The sequence below is a fragment of the Eulemur rufifrons genome, chromosome 19 (genome assembly GCF_041146395.1).
Source record: "Eulemur rufifrons isolate Redbay chromosome 19, OSU_ERuf_1, whole genome shotgun sequence".
NCBI lineage: Eukaryota > Metazoa > Chordata > Mammalia > Primates > Lemuridae > Eulemur > Eulemur rufifrons.
In genome coordinates, this window is record NC_091001.1 from 20,281,210 (window position 1) to 20,304,653 (window position 23,444).

At 47.2% G+C, this 23,444-nt stretch overlaps 1 protein-coding gene across 3 annotated transcripts in view; it reads left to right on the forward strand.

The window, feature by feature from the left end:
* Positions 1-6,378: 6,378 nt before the first annotated feature.
* Positions 6,379-23,444, forward strand: part of CCDC149 (coiled-coil domain containing 149) — a 97,834-nt gene continuing 80,768 nt past the window's right edge. For all 3 annotated transcript variants that reach the window (XM_069494252.1, XM_069494251.1, XM_069494253.1), the window contains exon 1: positions 6,379-6,571. In XM_069494252.1, coding sequence (XP_069350353.1) covers positions 6,500-6,571 — 72 coding nt within the window. In that variant the 5' untranslated portion in view covers positions 6,379-6,499. The remainder of the gene's footprint in view (positions 6,572-23,444) is intronic.

Below are 23,444 nucleotides of genomic sequence, written 5' to 3' on the forward strand. Positions count from 1 at the left end.
TTTTTTTTTTTTTTTTTTTTTTTTTGTTTTGTTTTGTTTTTTTTAACAGTAAAACATGTATAAAATAAAATCTACCATTTTAACTGTTTCTGAGTGTACTAAACGGATCTAGTTTGCACGGTTCACTTCCAGTTACTGAAGAGGCCGTGTGTCACATCACAGCTGAAGAGTACGACTGTGGTACGTCTCTGTGTTTCTGCAGAGTTTAGCTGCTTGGGAGCGTGGCTATTACACTCCAAGGGCCTTGGGGGCAGAGGACTGCGTCTTAGCCTCCTCCTCATCGCCATGGCCTAGTTCAGCACATACGACAAGCTCAAGATATACTTGTCAGGGGGATAAATAACCCTTATGTTAAAGAAGATCCTGCCAGGCCTCTCTCATATCACTTTAAGATTGTTTTTCCTGTCTCATGGGAACAAATGGTGCTAAAAAATGGCAACTGATGTGTCGCATGTGGACACAGAAGGGGCATACATGTGCCTCTTTCTGAAACGTAAGCCGCTCGATGCAATAGCAGGAAACATGATAAGCCAGCAAACACCCTTGTTGACAGTGTCTATTTATTTAGAAATCACGTTTGTTTGCCATTTTGAGTTTCTATTAGAGAACAAAGAGAAATCTGACTGAATGAGGTCAGGGCATTGTAATTGATGTTACCAAGGGCTGACAATTTCTGCCCCACAGATGTAATAAGAAAGTGATCAGATCACTCCCACCCTTTGAAACAGTTGCCCAGTTGCACCCGCAAAGCCTAGCTGTGAGCTGCAGACCAACTCCTCTTTGTCTACCCCCAGCCAAGCGAGTCTCTGCAGCTCAGAGCCGAGGTTTGGACAATGCAAGGAATGGCAGCTCTGTCAGAAGGCAGGAACCAGTGTCAGCAATATTTGTCTCTAACAGGAATGAAGAGACACTAAAATCTGCTGGCCCAGGCTTTGCATCTTAGTGTCTTGAATCTCCCATTTCAATGCAATTGCAAGTTGCAGAGCAAGGCCTGGCCTGGAGAGGCAATTTGCAAACTGCGCAAGGTTCAATGTGCTGTTTTGGTCACAGCCAGGCCAGAAAGGCTGCCACCAACTGGGAGAGGCACATTATTAGATAAATGCCATGACCTGGAACTGGGGGTGGAGAGAGAAAAATCAACATCCAGTGTTCTGAAGGACAGTCTAATGGACAATAAATATTTTACTAGCTCTGACCATTTATATGGATTGCCACCTCTTCGCCCTCTCCATCAAATTGTTTTCTTTGTTTTCCCTTCTCCAAGCCCCATTATTTTCCAAGTGCAGAAGGAAAAACATTTCTGTCACTTCACTAGTGAATTTGGTGCACACAGTAGGTCCTGAGTGATGTTAATTCTTTTCTTTTCTTTCCCTCCCTTTCCATTGAAATAAGCCCACCCACGTCTGCTTGGCAAAAGTTGTCCCCCACCCTAAGACAAAAAAGAGATAGGAGGACAATGTAGGTGATCCTATTTTACACATTCATCAGACTTTTTTTTTTTCTTTCTGCAAGTCTTCCAGAGCGACAGGGTCAGTCCCTCTCCTGGCCTGCGGGAGAGGCCAGCGGCCCCCAAGCCAGACGTTTCTATTTTCAGCTCCCCAAGTCCAGAGAGCAGTAACCTCCACCTCACCGAGGGCCGCGCTGCCAACCCGCCAGCAGCCCGGGCCTGCTGCCTCTCTGCTTGCCATTTCCATAAATTTACATCAAATTTGTGCTGAATCATATCTCCCCCGCCCCCCGTAGAAGAAATGAAATACATTATCAATAAGTGCAACAGATTTGAATAATCTGAGAGCGATGACTTTCCCTGTTTTCTTTTCCAGTTAACTCCTTCCACGTGCCGCTCCCCGCCAGCTGGGGTTGGGTTTCTCCCACGGTGCAGGGGCCCAGGGTTTTCTGCTCTCCTTGCAAGGTTCTTTATGTTCAGGCTATATCCTCAGGCGCCCTGGGCCCTGCCTCTCCTTCTGTCTCTCGGCTCCCTGCTGGTCACCTCAGTCCCCCTCCCAGAACCCTGCCCTCTGCTGAAGGAGCGGCCCTCCTGCCCGCCCCTTCCCACCGCCTGCCTCCTGCAACACCCAAGCCAATCACGCCCAAGCTTGAGCCCCCTTAGGATGACAATTGCGGGTACCGGCCTGCCAGGCTGTCATCAGCCCCTCTCCAGTCATTTGAGCGCCCCTGCAGTTCAGCGGGGAGTGCAACTTCCTTCCACCCCCTGCTGCCCGGCTGATTGGCAGCCAGCAGGGCTGGAGTGGGGCAGAGCTCAGCTGATTGTGGGCCGCTGGGCAGGAAGAGCTTGGTGACACCGCCAGAGGACCTGGAGGTTCAGGGGGCTAAGAGAGAGGGAGGATGCCCTGGGTCAGCACCCGGCCAGAGTTCCCCATCTGCCTCTCTGGTGTCTGGCTGCTGGCCATGGCAGAGCATCTCTAGGTCCTGGGAAGAGAGGGAGGCTTACCTTCTCCAGAATTAAGGACAGTGGCCCAGGGGACCACAGGGCTCAAGGCTCTGTGGGAGGCCCGGCTGCAGTGCACACAGGGCCCTGCAGTCCCCTGACCCTGGTTAAAACCAAGAGCAAAGCAAATCATTTAGCAATGATGAGGGCTCCTGGCGAGACCTGTCAAAATGGCCCTCCCTTGACAAGAGCAAGAATTGGGGACCTTGGCCTGTATAGAGCTATTTAATATATATTATATATATGGTACATATATATGTATGCCATTATAAACCACAGTCATTATAAATCATTTTTTCCCCAGGTTGGTTTTCTTAATTCAGGCAATACAAAAGTGACTGGGGAAAACAAAGTGGCCATGAATATTGCCCCAACCATACAGCTCAGGGCAACACCGAGCCAAAATCTCTACTGGAGCTTTGCTTAGTTTCCTTTAATGAGAACGCTGACAGCCAGAATTTTGCTTGGGCAGCCAGAATCTGAACTGAACACACCGTCTGGAGAAGTATCAAAAGCTTTAGGTCTTTCCCGTGTGTCTGGGGCTGCTGGGACTTGGCCAGAGTCATCCTTTAAGTCATAGAGAACCCATAACGAGAGGCTTGGGTTTCTAACAATAAGTTTAAATCATCCTTTCTTTCCCAATCTCTCCAGAGATGTTTGTGTTTTCATCAGTATGTGCTGGTTCAATTTCTTAGATTAAGCTATTTTGGAGTTTCCATGTCTAAAACTCTCTCAAACTTTTAAAAGTGAAAAGCATCACTCAAAAGCACCTAAGCACTTTCTTCTACCACTATAGGTGCGTATAAATAAATCAATAAAACTGGCCCTGGGGCTGTGAATATATATGGAAAAATTGGGTCCCGAGAGATGATTTTTCAGAAAACTAAGGAGATGTGAAAATAGAGGCTAAAGCCAACGTTTCAGTACTCTGTGCCAGGGCGGCAAATTTAAGACAAGGGTACCTGGTTGTACAATGGTCCTGTGCAAACAGACTCTCGATGGGACATTTAATGTACTGCTTTTATCAGAGATAAAGGTAGTTGGTGAATGGTTTTATTTTTTTTCTTTGAAAAAAGTTAACCACAACATAATTAGCTTTTGTTTTTGTCAGCCTGGGCTGCTGTTGATGAGGTATCTAGAGGCCTTCTGGTATAGGTGCCTAAAAGCTTAAACTGCATTTAATTATTATTATTACTCAATGTCAGGCTACATAAATGAAAAGAGATAAAAAAGAATAGCTTGCAGCTACATTGCCTTGGTTTGTGATTTCATCACATCTCACAAACTAAGCAGGTTCGAGCTGGCACTTGGGGCATGAAACCTCTAAGGAAAACCCACGCAGCTAGAGATGCCATTTCAACCGAGTTGAAAGTTTCTCCACATGCTGGGAAGGGTAGAGGCATGCCACTCTTTGATTTCCCTCCCCATCTTTATTTTTAAATACCTTAATAACTGTCTGACTTATGTCAGGACAAGAAAGCAAAAAGGGGAAATGGAGTCACAGAGAGAGTTGTGTTAAAGGTACATAGTCTCTAATGTGAAGATTTCTTGGCTCCCAATTGTTCATTGATTGTCTGTCCTGCTGCCTGAAATATCAGTGAAGGCTCCAAAGCAGTAGTTGCCCATGGTGAAAGGCTCAGCTAAATGTGTTACCTGGAATGGGCTTTCCCACCTGAATGCCAGCAGAGAGCAAGGCGCAGACAAGAAAGCTCAGAAGACAGATGGACCAGGTTCTGTCCACTCTTCCTGCAGTCTATTTCATCGACAGGTCAGAATGAAACCAGATGGTTTGCCAGAGGGCAATATATTGGCAGACAGTACCTTGCTTTTTAGGCACGAGACGTCAGGCTGTTAGGAACAAGTGCTTGGCACTGAGTTAATTAACTCTAGACATTCAGCTCAGGGATGACCTTCTTTCCACCTCCTTAGATTAAAAAGAGAATGAGTCAGGTGGCCTGGAATGGCCAGAAGACGAGAAGCTTTAGCTGCATTCTAGCTCCTTCTTTTTCTCTTGTTCTCTAGAGCTGCAGTCCCCAACTCCCGAGCTGCAGCCTGGCACTGGTCTATGGCCTGTTAGGAAATGGGCCACGCATTGCTGCCTGAGCTCCATACCACCTCCCCAACCCACGATGCTCCACTCCCCCACCTCCGGTCTGTGGAAAATTGTCTTCCATGAAACCAGTCTCTGGTGCCAAAAAGTTTGAGGACTGCTGCTCTAGAACATTAGTCAGAAAACTCTCCAAGATAAAGATCATGGTCTGCAATGTTCTTTAACTTGTCCAAGATGAGTACAGTTGTATTCAACAGGCACAAAAATCAATGTACTGACTGGTACACTGGCTCCTTCTCTTAGCCCTTGGCCTGTCAGAGTCCACTGTAGAATCTTCTTTAGATGAGGACCCAACACATTATGATGCCAGGGACTGTTGCCTTTTTAAGGGCTGCCAGGGAGGGTTCAGGCTATCCAGGCCTTTCATCAATAGTGTCATCATCTGTATCAGTTATCTGTTGATAACATAGAAAACTACCACAAAATTTAGTGGCTTAAACTACAACTATTTATTTATAATAGTTGGTGATCCTGTGGGTCAGCAAATTGGGCAAGGCTCAGCTGGGTAGTTCTTCTGCTGGGCTCAGCTGGGCTCACTCATGCACTTGTGGTGAGCTGGGGGTCAGTGGCCTCACTCACATATCTGGTGTTGGTTGGCTGTTGCCTGGGAGTCCTATATTATCCAGCAAGCTATTCTGGGTTTGTTTCCATGGTGGTGATCACAGGTTCCCAAGAGGGGAAACAAGAATAAGTCTCACTGTACAAGTGCTTTACGAGGCTTTTTTGTAGCACATTTGCAAATATTGCTTAGGCCAGAGCAAGTCATAGGAGTGAGCCCAGTGTCAAGGTTAGTGAAAACGGCAAGGACAAGGAAGGGGAATTACTGCTGCCATTTTACAAACAATCTACCATGCCAACAAGACAAGGCCAAGAATAGAGTTTGATACTTCCAACTACCAGATGTGATACCTCAGGTTTCTGGTTTCCAAGATACTGGTTTCCGGTTTCCATTTTCAGGTTTCCGAGATACTGGAGCCAGAAGTCCTAGTCGAATCTCTGTTTCTACACTTTTCAGGCCTCAGTTTCCTCATCTGATAAATGGGGATAACATCCATCTCACAGGGTTGATCCAGGATCAACAAGGGCTAAAAATTAGACATAAATGCTGGCTGTGGTGCCTCCACAACTGTAAAACATGTTCACACTGTCCCAACCTACCTGCTCATCTCCTTGGGTAGTGTTTCTGCAAGGAGGGAAAGCTCACTATTGATAGTGGTCCACGAGAGGATTTTTACATGGCACAGGTGCACTACTTTGAGTAATATTTGACTCATGTGCAAGATTCACCTTCCCCCTATAATTCTTTCAGTCCTTCCTTTTAGGAGAATGTCTTAACTGGATGCCAGTATGTCTTTGACACATCCCTTGACTCATGCTAAGCATCACGCTCAGAGCTTTTGGCCCTATTTAGAATCCAATAATGCTTTATTTTCAATTATTAGATCTGCTTTCTATCCGTGACAGCTGATACTTTAAAAAATATAAGCAAGCATTAGTAGTTTTATAAACGATGCTAAGTGTGTATGTGGTTCATTCATTTATGCATTCAACAAACATTCGTAGAGCACCTACTACGTGCCAGGATGGTACCAAACATTCATCAGCGAACAAAGGCACTCCCTGCCCTGGTAGGGCTGACATTCTAGCGGTGGGAGTCGTGACAGTGCTCAGGGGATAGCTGGATTTGGGGATTTGCTTCGTGCGCGGGGACCCCGGCCTGCCCGCGGGGCGGCGGCCCGGCCGGCCCGGCCCCTCCTCCCCTTCCTCCCGCGGAGGCTGACGTGGAGTCAACAGCGCGGGCGGCCGCGGGAGGCGGCGGCGCGCGGCTCGGAGGCGCCGGGCCCTCTTGGGGCCGCGCGGGGCCCGGGCGGCGGCGCGACGGGAGGAGGGGGAGGAGGAGGAGAAGGAGGACGGAGGACGTCCGTGCCGCCGGCCCGCTCATGGAGGAGGAGGAGGAGGAGGCCATGAACGGCGACCGGACCGAGAGCGACTGGCAGGGGCTGGTGAGCGAGGTGAGGCCGAGGCGCCGGCCAGGCGGGAAGGGCCGGCCGAGCAGCTCCGGGCCCGCGCCCCCAGCGAGGCCGAGGCGGGCAGCGACGCGCGGGGGGCGCGGACACGGTGGCCGCGGTGCGCTGCCCCGCGCGACCCGCCCGGTGCGCGGTTCCGCCCGCACTTCCCGGTCTATGCAGGCGCCACTTTCTTCCGCGCCATCTGGTGCCAGCCTTTGGGGAGGGGCCTTCCCACCGGGCAGGGTTTGGCCCCGGATTGGCGAGAGAAGCCCCGAGATCCGGGAGGAGAAGGCGCCAAGCCCCACCCGCCTGCCCGCTCCCCCGGCCGCGAGCCAGGCGATTGGCCGCCTGGGACTGAAGCGGAAACGTGGTGCCCGGAGGAAAATGCGAGCCCTGGGGCAACACCTGGGCCAGCCGGAGTGACCTGCTGGGGTGGTTCAGGTGGGGGAGCTCCGGGTTCATTCCTTCGCTTAGTTCACTCAACACGTGTTTACTGCTGGCCTACTGTGCTAAGGTGTAGGGGCCATTTATCAAAGGAGTGGAACACAGGTGCGGGAGAGACTGGACTTGTGGACGCAGAGAACACCGTTCCCCCACCCCCAAACTGTGTTGCATAAACATGCCCTGGGGGCTGCTTTCAGAATCCTGCTATTCCCTCTTCATCCACCTTAAGAGTTTGTTGGCCTGAGAGGAGCTGCTGGCTTCTCTGGGCTAGAGGGAGTGCTTGTGCCTCCCTCTCAGAGGTGAGCTGCGCTGATTTGCCACCATTCGTGCTGGCAGTTCCCGGTGTTGTTCATGCCCACCATGCCAGGAAGTTCTCCCTTCTCTCCCTCCTGAGAAGCATCCTCCACCCCAAGGCCAACCTGGAACTTCTTTTTCTTTACTCCGTGCACACAGTAAAGCGTGTATTGGTTTGCTCTTTTCCTTCCCTTGTGGGGTGTGGAAACAGAAACCCTCTACGTTATCCTTTAATCATTTTCTAGGTCTGCAGCTCAGTCTGGTAACAGTACCTACTGTCCAGTGTGTGCAGAGCATCACATTTCTGAAGAGGAATGACATACTGTAGCTTCTACCCTCAACTAGCTTGTTTAGTATCCGTCTAGTAGTTGGAAGCTCTCCTAACTGTACAGTGTCACGACATACTGTTGTCATACGGTGTCACGACACAGTGTTGCAGCCTGTCTCCACTTTCTCAAACTGTCAGGCTTTATGTCAGGGGACAGATTGTCTGGGAACCTTGTCTCTGGGCCCATCAAGAATGATCCTTGGTAGTCAAGGAGGCTGGAGATGGTTCTCCTTAGAAGTCCAATGTTGGGCCCCCAAATAGCAACACAATATTCACTACTCCAACAAAGACATAGCAATTGCCTCTTAGGAGTCCGGCACATTGTTAGGTGCTTGGGATTCAGTGGTGAACAAGACAGAGAACTCCCCTACCCTCAGTGAACTCCTGGGGCTTAATGATGTCATCTGGGAGGAAAGTCAGTCCATAAACAATAAGAGCATATGAAAGGATGGAAGGTAATCAAGTGCTCAATGGCTTGGGATGTCCCCGATGTGCTCACCTTCTTCACCTTACACTTGACCACATTGTATTTGAACAGTGGGTTTCCTTACGAGGCTGTGTGTTTTGTTTGGCTCTTTATTTCCAGTGTCTACACACTGAGCTCCATACATAGCAGGTGCTCAATAAATGCTTGGAATAAGTCAGTTGATCCTGGAGTGGGTCTTTTAGCATTTTCCTGTCCATCTCAGTGGAGTTTCTGCAGAGTAATGCCTTCTTGCCTTCCCACAAATGTTCATTAACACCTGGAATGTGCAGGGCACACAACCAGGGGCCTTGGGGGATGTGAAAATGAATTCAACCTGTTTCCCACCTTAATAATAACTAATGGCTATTTCTTGAGTGCATCCTCCACGTTAAGCATTTTACACGGCTTCATTCTCACATAAGGTAGGAATTCTTTCTTATTTTACAGATAAGGAAACTATGGCTCAGACAGGCTGAGGAACTTGCTTAGAGCCTCCCAGTGGGTGGGTAGAAGAGGCAGGATTTGAACCCTGGTCTGTCTGACTCCTTGCTTGGGATCACTAGGCCACACTTTGTATTTTTATTTTTTTTTTTATTTTTTTATTTTTTTTATTTTATTTTATTTTTTTTTTTTGAGACAGAGTCTCACTCTGTTGCCCAGGCTAGAGTGAGTGCCGTGGCGTCAGCCTAGCTCACAGCAACCTCAAACTCCTGAGCTCAAGCAATCCTCCTGTCTCAGCCTCCCGAGTAGCTGGGACTACAGGCATGCGCCACCATGCCCGGCTAATTTTTTCTATATATATTTTTAGCTGTCCATATAATTTCTTTCTATTTTTAGTAGAGGTGGGGGTCTCGCTCTTGCTCAGGCTGGTCTCGAACTCCTGAGCTCAAAGGATCCGCCCACCTCGGCCTCCCAGAGTGCTAGGATTACAGGCGTGAGCCACCGCGCCCGGCCCACACTTTGTATTTTAATCATTGGCTCATCTGTCTGTATCTCCTACTGGACGGCAGTCTCCCCCCCAGGAAAGGGACCGTGTCTCTGAGTCCCCAGCAACTCAGTGGATCAGTGTTTTTTAAAATATGGCCTGCAGATCATTTTGGGTGGCTGTGAAAAATGCAAGTTTCTGGGTCCCTCCCCAAATTTACTGTAGTGTGTTCAATTGTCCCCCTCCCCCCCATTAATACATCCAGGACCTAATTCCCAGTAGCTGCAAACATGACCTTATTTGGAAATAGGGTCTTTGCAGATATAACCAAGTGAAGGATCTTGCAATAAGATCATCATGTATTTAAAGTGGGCCCTAAATCTAATGACTGTTGTCCTTATAAGAGAAATGAGAGAGAGATCTCAGACACAGAGACACAAGAGAGAAGGCTGTGGGAAGATGGAGGCAGAGATTGGAGTGATGCAGGGGCAGGCCAAAGAAGGCCGAGGGCTGCTGGCAGCTGCCAGAAGCTGGAAGAGGTATAGACCAGATTCTCCCTTAAAGCCTCCAGAAAACAGGAACCCTGCTGACACCTTGATTTTGGACTTCTGGCCTCCATAACTGTGAGAGAATAAATTTGTGTTGCTTTAAGCCACCTAGTTGGTTACAGCAGCTGCAGGAAATTAATATACCTACTGCCGGAAAGTGTCTGTGGGTGCAGCACCCAGGCCATTCCCCACCCACTCGGGTTTGGCTGGCAGGAGCTCCGTGGGTGTGGATCAGGGCTGGTCCCCGGCCAAGCAGGATTCAAGGAAGCGTGTGGTCAGTGGCTGTGGTGTTACAAAGTGGTGTGGGGACCAGCAGAAGCAGCTGGGGAAGACAACACACACATCTAGCCTGGGCAGCATGGGCTTTTTGTGGGCTCGCATCTATTTCTGCCGACTCCCGGTTTCTGCCGCCCACCCCGGATCCTCACTCCATGGCCCTTCCAGCCCAGAGCCCTGTACTCTCTTTCAATGAGTCTGCTTCCTCGGCTTGCCTCCAGGAAGCAGTTTTCATTTAAAATGATCCTACAGAGATCAGTTTTATTTTCATATTTTTAGTATAACAAGCTGAAATTACAGCCTTCTCCCAGGCCCTGAAGTAAACACGCCCATGCGTGTGAAGGAAGCATGGCCGATGTTCTACGTAGGAAATTAAATGTCAGGGCAGGGGCGATGCTCTTCTTATCACCACCTGAGGTGAGCTTTCAAAATTGGAGAAATCTCGAAACGCAGCCGTGCAGGCAATCAATAACTTTATATATCCAGGATAAAAATCCCGGTCATCTCTCAGCCTACCACCCCCATGACAGACTATTCCTAATTCACTCTCACCATTTGAATTTTGGTTACTTAATTACATAGCAATCAATCTCCTATTCCTTGAGCCATGAGGCAGAGGACAGTTAACTGGGCCTCTGCCCAAAGTAGAGCCAACGTTTTTTGGAAAGGACAGATTGAATAGGGGTATAACCCAGCCCTATGGTTAATTAAGGTAAAGACCCAGCTTTGGGTCTCAGTTGTTGACTTACACTCTGAAGATACTTGAAGAGGCCTGCGGGTGAGTCTTGGCTCTGCCTTTTTCTTGGGGAAAATGATCAAAAACTCAACCCAAAGTGGTTAAATTCAGAGGGAATTTATCGGCTGATGTTGTGGTTTTAAATTGCGTGCCCCAGTGATATGTTCAAGTCCTAGCTCCCTCCCCCAACCACGACCACACACACCTGTGAATTTGACTATTTGGAAGTAGGGTCTTCGCGGATGTGATCAAGTTACAATGAGGTCATCCAGGGTGGGCTCTGATCCAATGCCTAGTATCCTTATAAGAAGAGGAAAATTTGGACACAGAGATGTACAGAGGGAAGACAATGTGAGGACACAGAGGGAAGAAGGCCATGTGATGACAGAGTCAGAGACTGGAGTTATGCAGCTGCAAGCCAAGGAACGCCAAAGGTTGCCAGCAACCACCAGAAGATAGGGAGAGGCAAAGAAGAATCCTTCCCCTAGAGCCTTATTGGGGAACATGGCCCTGCCAACACCTTGATTTTGGACTTCTAACCTCCAGAACTTTGAATTAGTTTCTGTTGTTTTAAGTCACCCAGTTTGTGTCATTTGTTACACCAGCCTTAGGAAACGAATACAGCTAATGTGGTTCCATAGTAGGGCTGGCTTTGGGCACAGCTGAACAGACGGTTTCTCCCCATCGTTGAGTCTGCTTGCTGCCTGGCTTTAGTCTCAGCCTCCCATCCTCCCAAGTCTAAGTCCGGAGGGGAAGATGAGACCCTTGTCTAGCAGATCCTATAAAATCATAGGATGCTCCATTCTAACCTACTTAGATCACTTACCTACCCTGCAAGAAACTGTCCAGGAATGTAGTGATTGATTGTTTTAGGGCTGGAGTTGTGTCTGGAGCCCTACCCAGGCCACGCAGACAGAGTGGGCATGGGGTAGACCCCCAAATAATATCGAGGGGCCATTTTCCAGAGGAAGGGGAATGGATGTTGAGGGAATCACTGCACATGCAACTTGTCTGAGCCTCATTTTTAGTAGGATAATAAAACTACTCGTCTTTGAGTAGGATAATAAAACTACCTACCGTGTGGGTGCTGTAATTGTGAGGATCCAACCAAATAATGCTTGTTCGTGCTTACCCCTCTGCCTGGCAGGGAACGTAGGACAGTGAGCATGAACCTCAGGACACAAACTCTGGTGTTCACGAAATGAAAACTTTATTTTGCTGTAATGCCTTAATTTTGATTATAAGTTTTCATTGTCTGAGTGGTGGAAATGTAACCTAGATTGAAGGTTTCTCTCCCTTTCCCTGAATTTGTATTTAAATTCTAGGAGGCTTATATAGTACTGTCATTGGCAGGGGTGCTGGGGTGGGCTATTCTCATTTAGCTACACTCTCCTTGCTCAGGCTACATACAGTCTGGTCCTTGGTCTCTTGGTCACTGCTGTGTCCTCCCTGATACCCCCTCAGGCCATCTCTGGCCCTTTGGCTGCCTACACCACATCTGTGCTACCTTTGGGTGAATGAAGAACAAATTGGTGCATCGCTCTTCATTGTGCTCTGGGCATGGGGACTTTGCTCTCTTGTCCAAGGCGGCGGCACGGTTTATTTGTTCTGCTGGCCCTGAATTACTCCAGGGCTGATATTCTCCTGCCCGTGAATCACCCCAGGGCTGTGGTAAACTTTGGGAAACTATTGGGTAATTGTCTGCATAGATGTACCACACAACACTGGGCTGCGTCTACAGAATCAGGGATTATTTTTTACTTCCTAAGAAAGAAGGGTGTATTTGTGAGGGCAAAGTCTAAGCCACTATAACAAAGACACCTACCCCCAAAATACAGCGGTTTAAATAAGGTAGACATCTGTCTCTTTCATGTGATAGTGTAGTGGTCCAGGCTGGGAGGGCAGGCCTGCTTTATGAGTTATTTAAGAACTCAGGTTTCTTCCATCTTGGTGCCCCACCATTGGTATGGTCCTCATCTGTGTGGGTGAAGCTGAGTTGCTGCCATGTTTGTGTCCCAGCCAATGGGAAGTGAGGAAGAGACAGAGGGGGAAGTCCAGGGTAGTCACTTTAATTAGGGGTAGCTGGAGAGCTGTACATGTCACTTCTGCTCACATCCCATTGGTCTAAGCATAGTCAAATGGCCACACCTAGCTGCAAGGGAGGCTGGAAATGTAATCTTTAGCTGGATGTGCCCAGCTTAAATCTGGGAAGATTCTATTAAAACATAAGAAGAGTATATGGGACATGGAAAACCCAAACCATCAAGAAAAAATGGATATGTTAACTTTATTAAAATCAAAAACTACTCTTCTTCAAAGGATTCTGTTAAGAAAATGAAAAGTCATAGACTGGGAGAGAAAGTATGTGCAGAAAACATATGTTGTATTCAGAATATACAAAGAACTCTCAACAATTCAATAAGAAGAAAATAAACAATCCAATTTTTAAAATGGGCAAAAGGGTTAAATAAACACTGCACTGAAGAAGAGATTCAGATGGCAAACAAGCACAAGAGCAAATGCTCGGCACCATCAGTCATTAGGGAAATGGGAATTGAAACCACAATGAGATCCCACCTGTTGGAATGGAAAAACAGCAAGTAAGAAAACTGATAAAGCCAGTGCTGACGAGGATGCAGAGCAACTGGAAGTCTCATACTTCGCTGGAGGGAATATAAAATGCTGCAGTCATTTTTGAAAAGGTTTTCTTATTTTTTTTTCTTAAAGTCAAACATACCCTTAACCAAACAGCCCAGCAACCCTGCTCATAGGTAGAATTGAAGAGAAATGAAGACACATGTCCACACATCTGTGAATGCACTTCAAGCAGCATGCAGCCAAATGACTTCATTTTGAGGGGTCTAGGATATGGGGTACATGATACAGTGTAAAAACTGTTTTAACATTTGTGATGAGTGACTATTTTGTACTAATGAATTAATGCTGTCATATATCTTTTTTAAAATACTTTTATTAAGATATAATTGATATGCAGAAAACTGCACATATTTATTGTATACAATTTGATGAGTTTGGCCGTATGCATATACTCATCACTGCAATCAAGGTATCCATGAAATTCTTCACAAGTCAAAACTAAAAGGACAGAAAACAGATCAATGGTTGCCAGAGCCTGCAGGTGGGGTGAGGGAATTGGCTGTAAGGAACACAAGGAAATTTTTTTGAGGTTTGGACATATTCTATGTTTTGATTGTGGTGATGGTTATGTGACTGTGTAAGTTTGTTGAAATTCATAGAATTATACATCTAAAAGGTGAATTTTTTTCTGTTTAAATTATACCTCGGCTGGATGCAGTGGCTCACACCTGTAATCCCAGCACTTTGGGAGGCCAAAGTAGGAGGATCACTTGAGTCCAGGAATTTGAGACCATATGGAGACCCCATCTCTATAAAAAATAAAAAAATTAGCCAGGCATGGGGCTACATACTTGTAATCCCAGCTACTCGGGAGGCTGAGGCAGAAGCATCGCTTGAGCCCAGGAGTTTGAGGTTGTAGTGAGTTATAATCAGGCCACTGCATTCCAGCCTGGGTTACAGAGCGAGACCCTATCTCTAAAAAAATAAATTAAACATCAATAAACTTACTTCTTTTAAAAGAAGGGGACTGGATATTCAAGACAGTCAGCCCTCCCACAGAGTGCTTTACTCCTTACCCCCCAACTTGTCAGGTTCCCTGAAAACTAGCCGTGCCCCCCACCCATACCTCCTGGTTCTTACTCCGCTCTTCCTTCCCGGGCGGACTGGGCCAAGCTCAGCGTTCCTCCTTAGAGACTGATGACCAGGCTCCCCTTTACACTCGGGTTCTGTCCTTCCTTGACTTGGGAGGTCTTTTCTAGTCTTTTGGGTGGTCATGGTTGAGAGAGCTCCTGGAGAGACTCTTCCATGCCCTCGAATGTTAAGGACCAGGCTTCCAAAACTGGAAAGCCGATCACTTTGTTACCTGTTCCCTGATGGCCTACCCCTTCCTTGGGCCATGAAGACAGAATGTCTGGCCTCTTAGAAAGGGAGAGGGGCAGGTGTGGAGAACTAGGGTGGGGGATAAAGGAAATGGAGGCAAGGCAGGCAGATAGGCTGTCAGTTAACCTTTCAAAGTAGTCATTCTTATTCACTGATATCATTAAATGAAAACACAGTGCACAATAGTGAACAGTCGGTCTCAGACACTAACACAGGCAGTTGGTGAGGCTCGATGAAGTGGGGAAAAGGTTCTCAGAAGAGGTGAAACTTGAACTGAGCCCTCCCCTTTGGCTGCAGAGGGCAGGCGAGATGGTGACCAGAAGCAGGCCCTAGCGCCGGGTTTGGTTGACCTTGTGGAGATCCTCCAGATAAAGGCCGAAGCCACCGGGTTGAGGTGTAGCCGAAATTGAGGTTGGATAAGCAGGGTGGACCAGATGGTGAATGACTTCAAAAGCCAGGCAGCAGTATGTGCCCCGATGTAGCTGGTAACAGAGAGGCACTGAACGCTTTTTTTTAGCTGCAGTACAAATTGATAAAGATACTTGGGATATATTTGTTTCCACTAACTCAGCAATCACTGAGCCTCTATTGTCTGCAAGGTGCTATGCCAGCCAGTGGCGATATAAAAACAAATTTGGTGACTCTGCCAGGAATCAGGAAAAAACAAGTTAGGAAGAGCTACTAGTAATCCAGCCTTTTGTGCCATCGACATTCCCAATTACTCCCATTGCCGCTCAGTCATACCACGCATCGTATGGTTTCCTCCCTGGCCTTCGACTTGTCTCTCTCTCTGCTAGACCCAAAAGATCTTGAGTGTAGAGACCATATGTTATTAATTTGTAACCTTAGCACTGTACCTTGCCCACTGTAGGTGCTCAATAAATGTAGACGATTTGAATGCTTGGATGTGTGAGTGAATGAAGTGATTATTAGGAATAGCAGTGGCTATGGGGAACATTCTAAAGGAATTCCTAGCCAGCCGGATCGGGAAGATGGAATGGATGAGTCCACAATGGCCCTTGATGCGTGGCCGGAGAGTGGCGGTGCTGGAAATGGCAGGAGGTTGGGGGTGACGGGGTCTGGTGAGAAGTTGTTGAGGTCGGTTTAGAACTCTGCATTGTTCAGAGTTCCCTGGGAGTGCTTGAACTCTTGCGAAGCAAGCTGAGTGCTTACTGGGAACATTTTTGATGAGCAGCTATCTTCATAGTGGCAGGCTAATTTCGGAGTAAGTTTATTAAAATTAGCGTGCGGGGGAAAGTAAGCTCAACTGCTATTTTTAACTAATGGGATTCATGTTCTCTCCTGCGCAGGGAAATTCGCATATGTGCTTCTAAAATTGACAATTTCTACTCTTATTATGTTAAAAAAATTAATTTTGTGAATTTCACATTGAATAAAATACATTGGCTGAAGATTAGACGAGGACTTTGGCTAGTCCCTGAATGAAAATGACCAGAGTGAATGACATTTCTTACTCCCTGCCTGGTTTTCCACCAGTAAGACCATAGTGGGACTTTGGGTCCCTCATGGCAGAGAACTTTGCTAAGTTGAGAGTCTCCACCGCTCTCTGCCCATCAGGCACGATGGTGCCAGTGGTAGGGGAAACCTGATTCCCCAAGAACACAAACCTTCGGCTTATTTTTATTCTGAAGTCTTCCCATTTTCATTTCACCTCTTCTGGTCTACTCTTTTTCCATTATCTGAAGCTGTCTTATTGCAACAAACATCTAATTTTGTTCAGGGTGTCAGATCTTCTTCAAGCTGGCCTATCCTCTGGACAGCTAGCCAATTCAACCACCTTCAAAAAACCAAAAGGACATTTTTCATAAGGTCCTCCATACTCAGAAACCTTCAGTGGCTCCCCATTACCTGGTGTTTGAGCCCTGCTTGTGCTGGCCGTGACCTATCTTTCTGCCTTCTGTCCCATTGCTTCCCTCATAAACTGGCTGCTTCAGCCGAACTCACCTGTCATGCGCTGACTTCATCTGGGTGAGCTTCTACTTCTTCCCTGACTGCAGTCTTTAGCAGCCCTTTGAGGTGGGGTGAAAACCCACATCCTCCTAAAATCCCCCGTCAAGCTTGAAGTGAGCTCTTTGTGCGTTAGCACTTGCATGCTGCCTGGGAAAGGAAGGAGCCGTCCCTGTGTGCAGATGTTAACTCCTGCACAAGTTCCTGGGCTCCTTAGAGAAGGAACTGTGACCACCGTGTTGGGCAGGAGGCAGGACTTCTGGAAGGACGAGAAGCCATGCAGTGGCTTAATAAGTGCAGGACCTGAGGTGGCGCACTGATACAGCATCCAGAACCAACTTGGCTCTGGCCCACGTGCAGAGCCTCTGCTTTGATTTCATGTCCTCGTTTCTAGAAAGGGCCTCATGGATGTGCCTGCCCACGTACAGCTTCACTGATGGCAGGCACAAAAGTCACCTAGGGGTCAGTGACATCAGGACAGGTCCACCGTCGTATTAGATTGGCTGGTTGGCGTGAAGGTGGAGTGAAGGACAGCCCTCGTATGTCAGTGGGGCAGGGCGGCCAGCAGGGGAGAAGGTTGCCATTCAGTGTGCCAGACGCGCAGTGATTACTGCTGTGTGCAAAGCCCTCTGCATGGGACAGTTTCCCTCAAGGACCTTACAGTCCAGTGGTGATAAAGAACGGGAAGGCCATGGCCCTATGATAGACATTGTGATGAAGGCTCTGTAGGTTAAGGGAAGGTTCATTTAAATTGGGGAATTAAGGAAGGTTCTTGATGAAGTGGCACCTGGGCTAGGAAGGTTGGGCAGGATTTCAACAGGTACAGATGTAAGGATGGGTGTTCTAGGCAGAAGGAAGGGAGGTAGCAAATGTGCAGCTATAGCAAAATGCAGGACTTGTTGGGGAAATCCCAGATCATCTGGCCTCTGGTGGGGACACGTAATGGAGAACTGGGTATGAATTGTTAGGAGCCTCTTTCCTCCATGCATTCACTAGAGTTGTCACTCTGAGCACTGAAATGATCTTCCCACTCCCTTGCTTAGCTCTCTGATGCCTTCCCAGGGCCTGCAGAGTGGAAGCCGGGCCCCTCAGGTGTCCTCCCGGGGGTGCCTATCCACGTCTCCAGTCGCTCTGTACCCCCTTATTGCCACCACCTCCCCTACTCTCTACAAGACTCTCGGCCATTGCCAGATCATTCCATGCCCTAAGGCATCTCTAAGCCTTGCTTATATCCAAAGACGACCTCCTGCTCATACTCTAAAGCCCGGCCTGAATGTCAGTCTCACAGTGTGATGCCCACTTCCCTCGGGCCTCAAGAGGTTGGGAAGTGGCTGGTGTGTTGCAGTTGGGAAGGTGGGGTGGGGCACTGTTGCCAGGGCGATGGGGTTCCTGGCGGGGGGGGGCTCAGAGTGGTGGATGGGCACCAATGTCTAGTGCAATGCCGGGCACAGGATAGACACTTAGCAGGAACTTATGGAAGGGAGGGAGGGAGGAAGGGAATAAAGAGAAGGAAAGAAGGAAGGAAGGACAGGTCACCTTGCCATTTCCAGCATTCTTTTTGAAGCCAGCCCTGCTCACCTGCTGGGGTGCCCACTTCCAACCTCTCCCCCAGGCTGACCATGGCCTGAAGGGGCTGGGAGTATCCACATGGCCCCAGCACATGTCCAGAGTCCCGGCCAGAGTCCCGGCTCAGGCTGCAGTGGCTATGGAGTCACTGAGCTCCACCGGTAGGTAACTACCTGGGCTTGGACAAATCTCCTGCCTTCTCCAAAACCTCATTTTCTCTGGACTTTATGCAGTGAGGAGAACAATACCTGCCTGTGGCTGTCAGTTAAGGCGGCGATAAAGTGAGATGATGTGTGTGAAAGTGGGTTTTAAAGCTCCCAACTCTCTGCAGCCGAGGCGGTGCTTCTTTCCTTGCCTGGGCTTTAGGAAAACCCTTCGCCAGGCTTCAGAGAAGCTTCTGCAGAGGGAAGTGATGTGTCAGTCGCCGGCTGTCAACATGATGCCACTGAAAAATCATATTGATGAGGCGCAGATTGCTGTGCCTGCTTGCCTTGCCATCTGCAGACCCCACGACCAAGGCGATATTGGAGGTGGCAGGGATGGGACTCTCTTCTTCTCGCCAGCTCCAATTTGCTTTTTAATTTGCTCCAGCCTGGTGAGTGCTGCTGGGGTCAATCTGTAACCTTTTCTTCCTTCCCGACAGTCTCCAGCTTTGCCAGACTTGCCGGTGTGTTCACAGGCTGCTCCGTCAATCCCAGGCAACTGCTGTTTCCGCTGCTTCTTCTGAGACCTCCTATTCACCTTCTAACTTCGCACCCCTCTTGTTGGCCTAAGTCCAGTCTCGGGCCTAAATCGTTCTGGCCCTCCCCATTCTCCTCCCGTCTGGTCTGCAGAGCATCTGCTAGCCGCTCTACTTTGCTCGTTTGCTGGGGTTTTGAATAAGCCTCTTATTAAGCAGATTTCAGAGCCTATGAGAAGGCTCAGCCCTTGCTCCCTACCTCCTGCGTCTCGTTCCCCGTTTGCACACCATCCATCACCACCTGTGGTGTCTAGTGCCTGAGAGCAAAGCTCTGACCACCATGCTCCCTTGCTCGGAGACCCTCCACCCATCGGCTCTCACTTTGGCCCCAACTCTGTCGTCATTTGAGGCCTTTCTTACTTTCAGCCAAACCAGACTTTCCAGCCTCACTTTGCCTTTCTCCTTCGCACACGTCCCGTGCTCCTGGCAAACCGAACCACTTCCGGTTCTCTGTGTGACGCCCTTGCTGCCGCACAGCCCGCCCTTGCCCAGGCCACGTCCTCCTGGAACTCGTGTTCTCTTCCTCTGTCGCCTGTTTCCAGGCTCCCCCAACCGAAAGCTCCCTTCCCCGTCTGCGAGCCCCTGGTGTCTAGCCGCGCCTCGCTGCCCACGTGCCTCCCCGCCGGCTTAGCTGGGAATCACTCGTGTTTGTGCCTCCAGCCGGGAGCTACTCCAGAGCAGGAACAGGCCAGCTCATCTCTGACTCTCCCACTGTGCCCAGCGCAGTGTCCTGCCCGTCGTGAGCAATCTAAAATTGATCACACGCCTACTGGTGTCTCAGTTAATACTTGAACTGAAAAACTACTGAATTAACACAAGGACATCCTTTTTTTTTTTTTTTTTTTGTCTGAACAACATTCTCATCCGTTTCTTTTCCCAAAGTCCTCTCATATCCATTTTTATCCCACAGCCCTTCTGACTTTCAAAATATAGATTGTGATCATTTAAAGGTAGTAAGTCAAATCACCTTTTAATAAGCTCTAAGGGATTTATGAACTTACTGTAAGTCAATTCCTTCCTCCCTCCCTTCTTTCCCTTCCTTCCTTCTGGACTGGAATTTTATTGTATCAGATATATTGCTTGCAAAAAGCCAGGCAGAGGCTGCGGGTGGGAAATCATTTGGTTATAAAGAGCTACTCTCAGTACTGGGATGTGACCTGTATTATAGTGTGTCTGAACGTACCACCAGGCTTTAATTCTACTCTCGACTAGAATTTAAGCTTGCTGCAAAGGTTATTTGCCACCCACGGTTGCCTCTCATGAAAAGAAGTTATGTAATTTCTTTGGTCCCTATGGTCTTCTCATCATGGGAAATAATAATATAAATAATTCCCTACATTTGTCTTTCTTCAACTGATATTTAAGAGGATTTACTATGTCCCGGGCACTCCGCCAAAAGTTGGGGTGCACAATCCAACAGGACGTTGTCACTTTCCTCTCTATTTCCTTATAGCATCTTTATAACTGCCTGTCGATTAGACTGAGCAGGTGGTAATGTCCTCATTTTATAGACGAAGAAATGGAAATTCAGAGCGTTTATGAAATGCTCAGAAATTCAGTGTCCTTGTTTATGGTCACTCAGCAAGAAGCGAGTGTGTAGAGCTAGGTGTTAACTTGCAGTCAGATGTTCTTCCCACGGAATTAGGGGTTTGTGCTGGGAGCCTGGGATGCAGGTCCTCTGCATGCTCGCGTCCAGACAAGAGAGGGCAGCCCTCGTGCTGGAAGACATCTCCCCCCACTTCTGCTTCCAGCCCACCTAAATCTAAACCTAAGAACAGGAGCTGAATGGAGACTTTGGGGGTCTGGTTCCAGATTCCTGCCCACACTTCAGTATAGGCTGGAAGCTGAGCAACAGGAGATCAGGAGTGAGGTCAGCAACAGTGAGGTCAGGAGACCAGAGATGGGACTGTCCCAAAGGGCTGGTCTCTCTGTGTGCACCTCTGCTGTGCACCAAGTGACCCCACCCTGGGAAGTGAGAGCATCTAGTAACTGCAGGATTCACCTCGCCCCCCCCCCCCACGCCTGCTTCAGCCCCATCGTGTCGCCCACACAGCCTGAATCTGTGAGTGAGGGAAGGCTTGGGAAGAAAAGTGAATGGCTGAAGGTATTATCTAAAGATGATAAATACTTTGGGTAATGGTGGATTTTTAACTTTAAATATTGAATAATGCAAATTCACTGCACCCTCCAAATTTAGAAAATACAGAGACCTTGAAAAGAAAAAAAGCCACCTGCAATTTCAGTACCCAGAGCTGCCTGCTATTAACATTTTAGTGTACAATCTTTCATTTTTTCATGCCCTTATTTCTGAAAGAGTATGTAGTATATGCTATTTTATTCTTTTCATTTGTATCAAGGCTAACACACATACAGTGAATGCACACATTTTAAGTGGACAGATCAATGCATTTTTATATGTGTACACACCTGTGTGAACACCATTCAGATCAAGATCTAGAACATTCCGAGCTTCCCAAAAGGCTCCCTGTGCCATTCCCAGTCAAGATGCCCCTCCTGCCTCACGCCCAGAGATAATCATTATTCTAACTTATGTTACCATATGCTGTTTTATAACTTGTTCTTGTTCCTACTCAGCGACAAGTAGTGAGTAGTTTCCATGTCACTAACTCCTCACCATCATTGTCATCATCATCATCATTGTCATCAGCATCAGTCATAGTGCAGAATAGGTACCATTGTCTGCGGCATCAACAAACATACACTCGTTGGACTTTAAGCCTAAGTGTTAGAAATACTTATTGTATTGTTTCCCCCTATTTGAAAGCCCAGATGTCTGATGTCAGGGGTTCTATTTAGCTCTAGAATAGGCTGCAGTGACTTTGAGATTTTTCTGGTTTTTGTTTTGTTTTGTGGTTTTCCCCAAGGCCTGCCTGTGTTTTCCATGGCTCACTTAGCTTCTTTGAATACACCTGTGTTGTGCTGAGTGTTCTAATACCCATTCCTGTGTGTGTTTGAAAGGGAATCTCACATGCTAGCATGTGTCGTGAAGGTGCTAATAGGAGCGCATATTCTAAGGTGCTAGTTTATCCTGTTCCTCAATTGCTTTTTAAAATTTCATTTTTAAAAGAGGAGAGAAATTCATTGGATGATTTAAACAACTGGGTTTAGAGACATGTCCTTTTAAGATGATGTTGGTGAGCAAGGAGAATAGCTGTTTTGATTGCTGGAATCCCTCGTGCAGACACTGACAAGGAGAAGAGACCCACGCATCTCCCAGAAGTGCCCTCCTGCTGAACAGCTGAGTCTGCCTCACGTAGGCATTAACCCTGTGCGTTTGGAAAGATTCCTTTCTTCACCTTCTCTCAGTTTAGGTCTCGATTATTTTACTACCACTATTACTGCTGTTATTATTATTGCTAATGACATTAAAGTTATATTAGGTGCCAGGTGTCACAGGAAGCATTTTTTATGTAAGATTCAGTCCAGGCATTACTCAAGAAATCATTGCCCAGATGTCCAGAGCATTTCCCCAATGTTTTCTTTTAGTAGTTTAATAGTTTCAGGTTTTAGATGTAAGTCTTCAATCCATTTTGATTTGATTTTTCCATATGGTGAGAGATAGGGCTCTAGTTTTATTCTACTGCATATGGATATCCAGTTTTCCCAAAACCATTTATTGAAGAGACTGTCCTTTCCCCACTGTGTGTTCTTGGCACTGTGATGAAAGGTAAGTTCACTACAGATGTGTGAATTTACTTCTGGTTTCTTTATTCTGTTTCATTGGTCTGTATGTCTGTTTTTGTGCCAGTGCCATGCTGTTTTGGTTACTATATCTCTGGAGTAAAATTTGAACTCAGGTAATGTGATTCCTCTAGTTTTATGCTTTTTGATCAGGAGGCTTTGGCTATTCTGGGTCTTTTGTGATTCCATATAAATTTTAGGATTATTTTTTCTATTTCTGTGAAGAATGTTTTTGGAATTTGATGGGTATTACATTGAATCTATAGATTGCTTTGGGTAATATGGACATTTTAACAATATTGATTCTTCCAATCCATGAGCATGGAATATCTTTCCATTTTTTGTGTCATCTTCAATTTCTTTCATCAATGTTTTATAGTTTTCATTGTAGAGATCTTTCACTTCTTTGGTTAAGTTTATTCCTAGGTATTTTAATTTATTTATAGCTATCATAAATGGGATTACTTTCTTGGTTTCTTTTTCAGATTGTTGGCTGTTGGCGTGTAGATATGCTACTGGTTTTTGTATGTTGATTTTGCATCCCGCAACTTTACTAATTTTGTTTATCAGTTCTAATTGTTGTATATCTTTTGAAGCTCCTCTGCTTTCGAATTTTATCTCCCTTTGGAATAGTCAGCCTTGTCATATATTTAGCAATCCATTTTGATACTACTATTTATGGTGATCCTGATTATTATTGAATTTTCTTTACCAAAAGAGAAATGCCCAAACCTTGATTTTAACTGAATCAATGGTGCCTCTGTGCACTTCTCCAAAAGAATTTTTTTATTCAATGTCAAGTCCTGTGGTTGTGCATTGAGAAGAGTAAACCAAGCACACATTTTATTGTCATTTAAAACGCTCTCCTGATCAATGGTGATGATGGAGGTGGTGACGGTAGTGGAC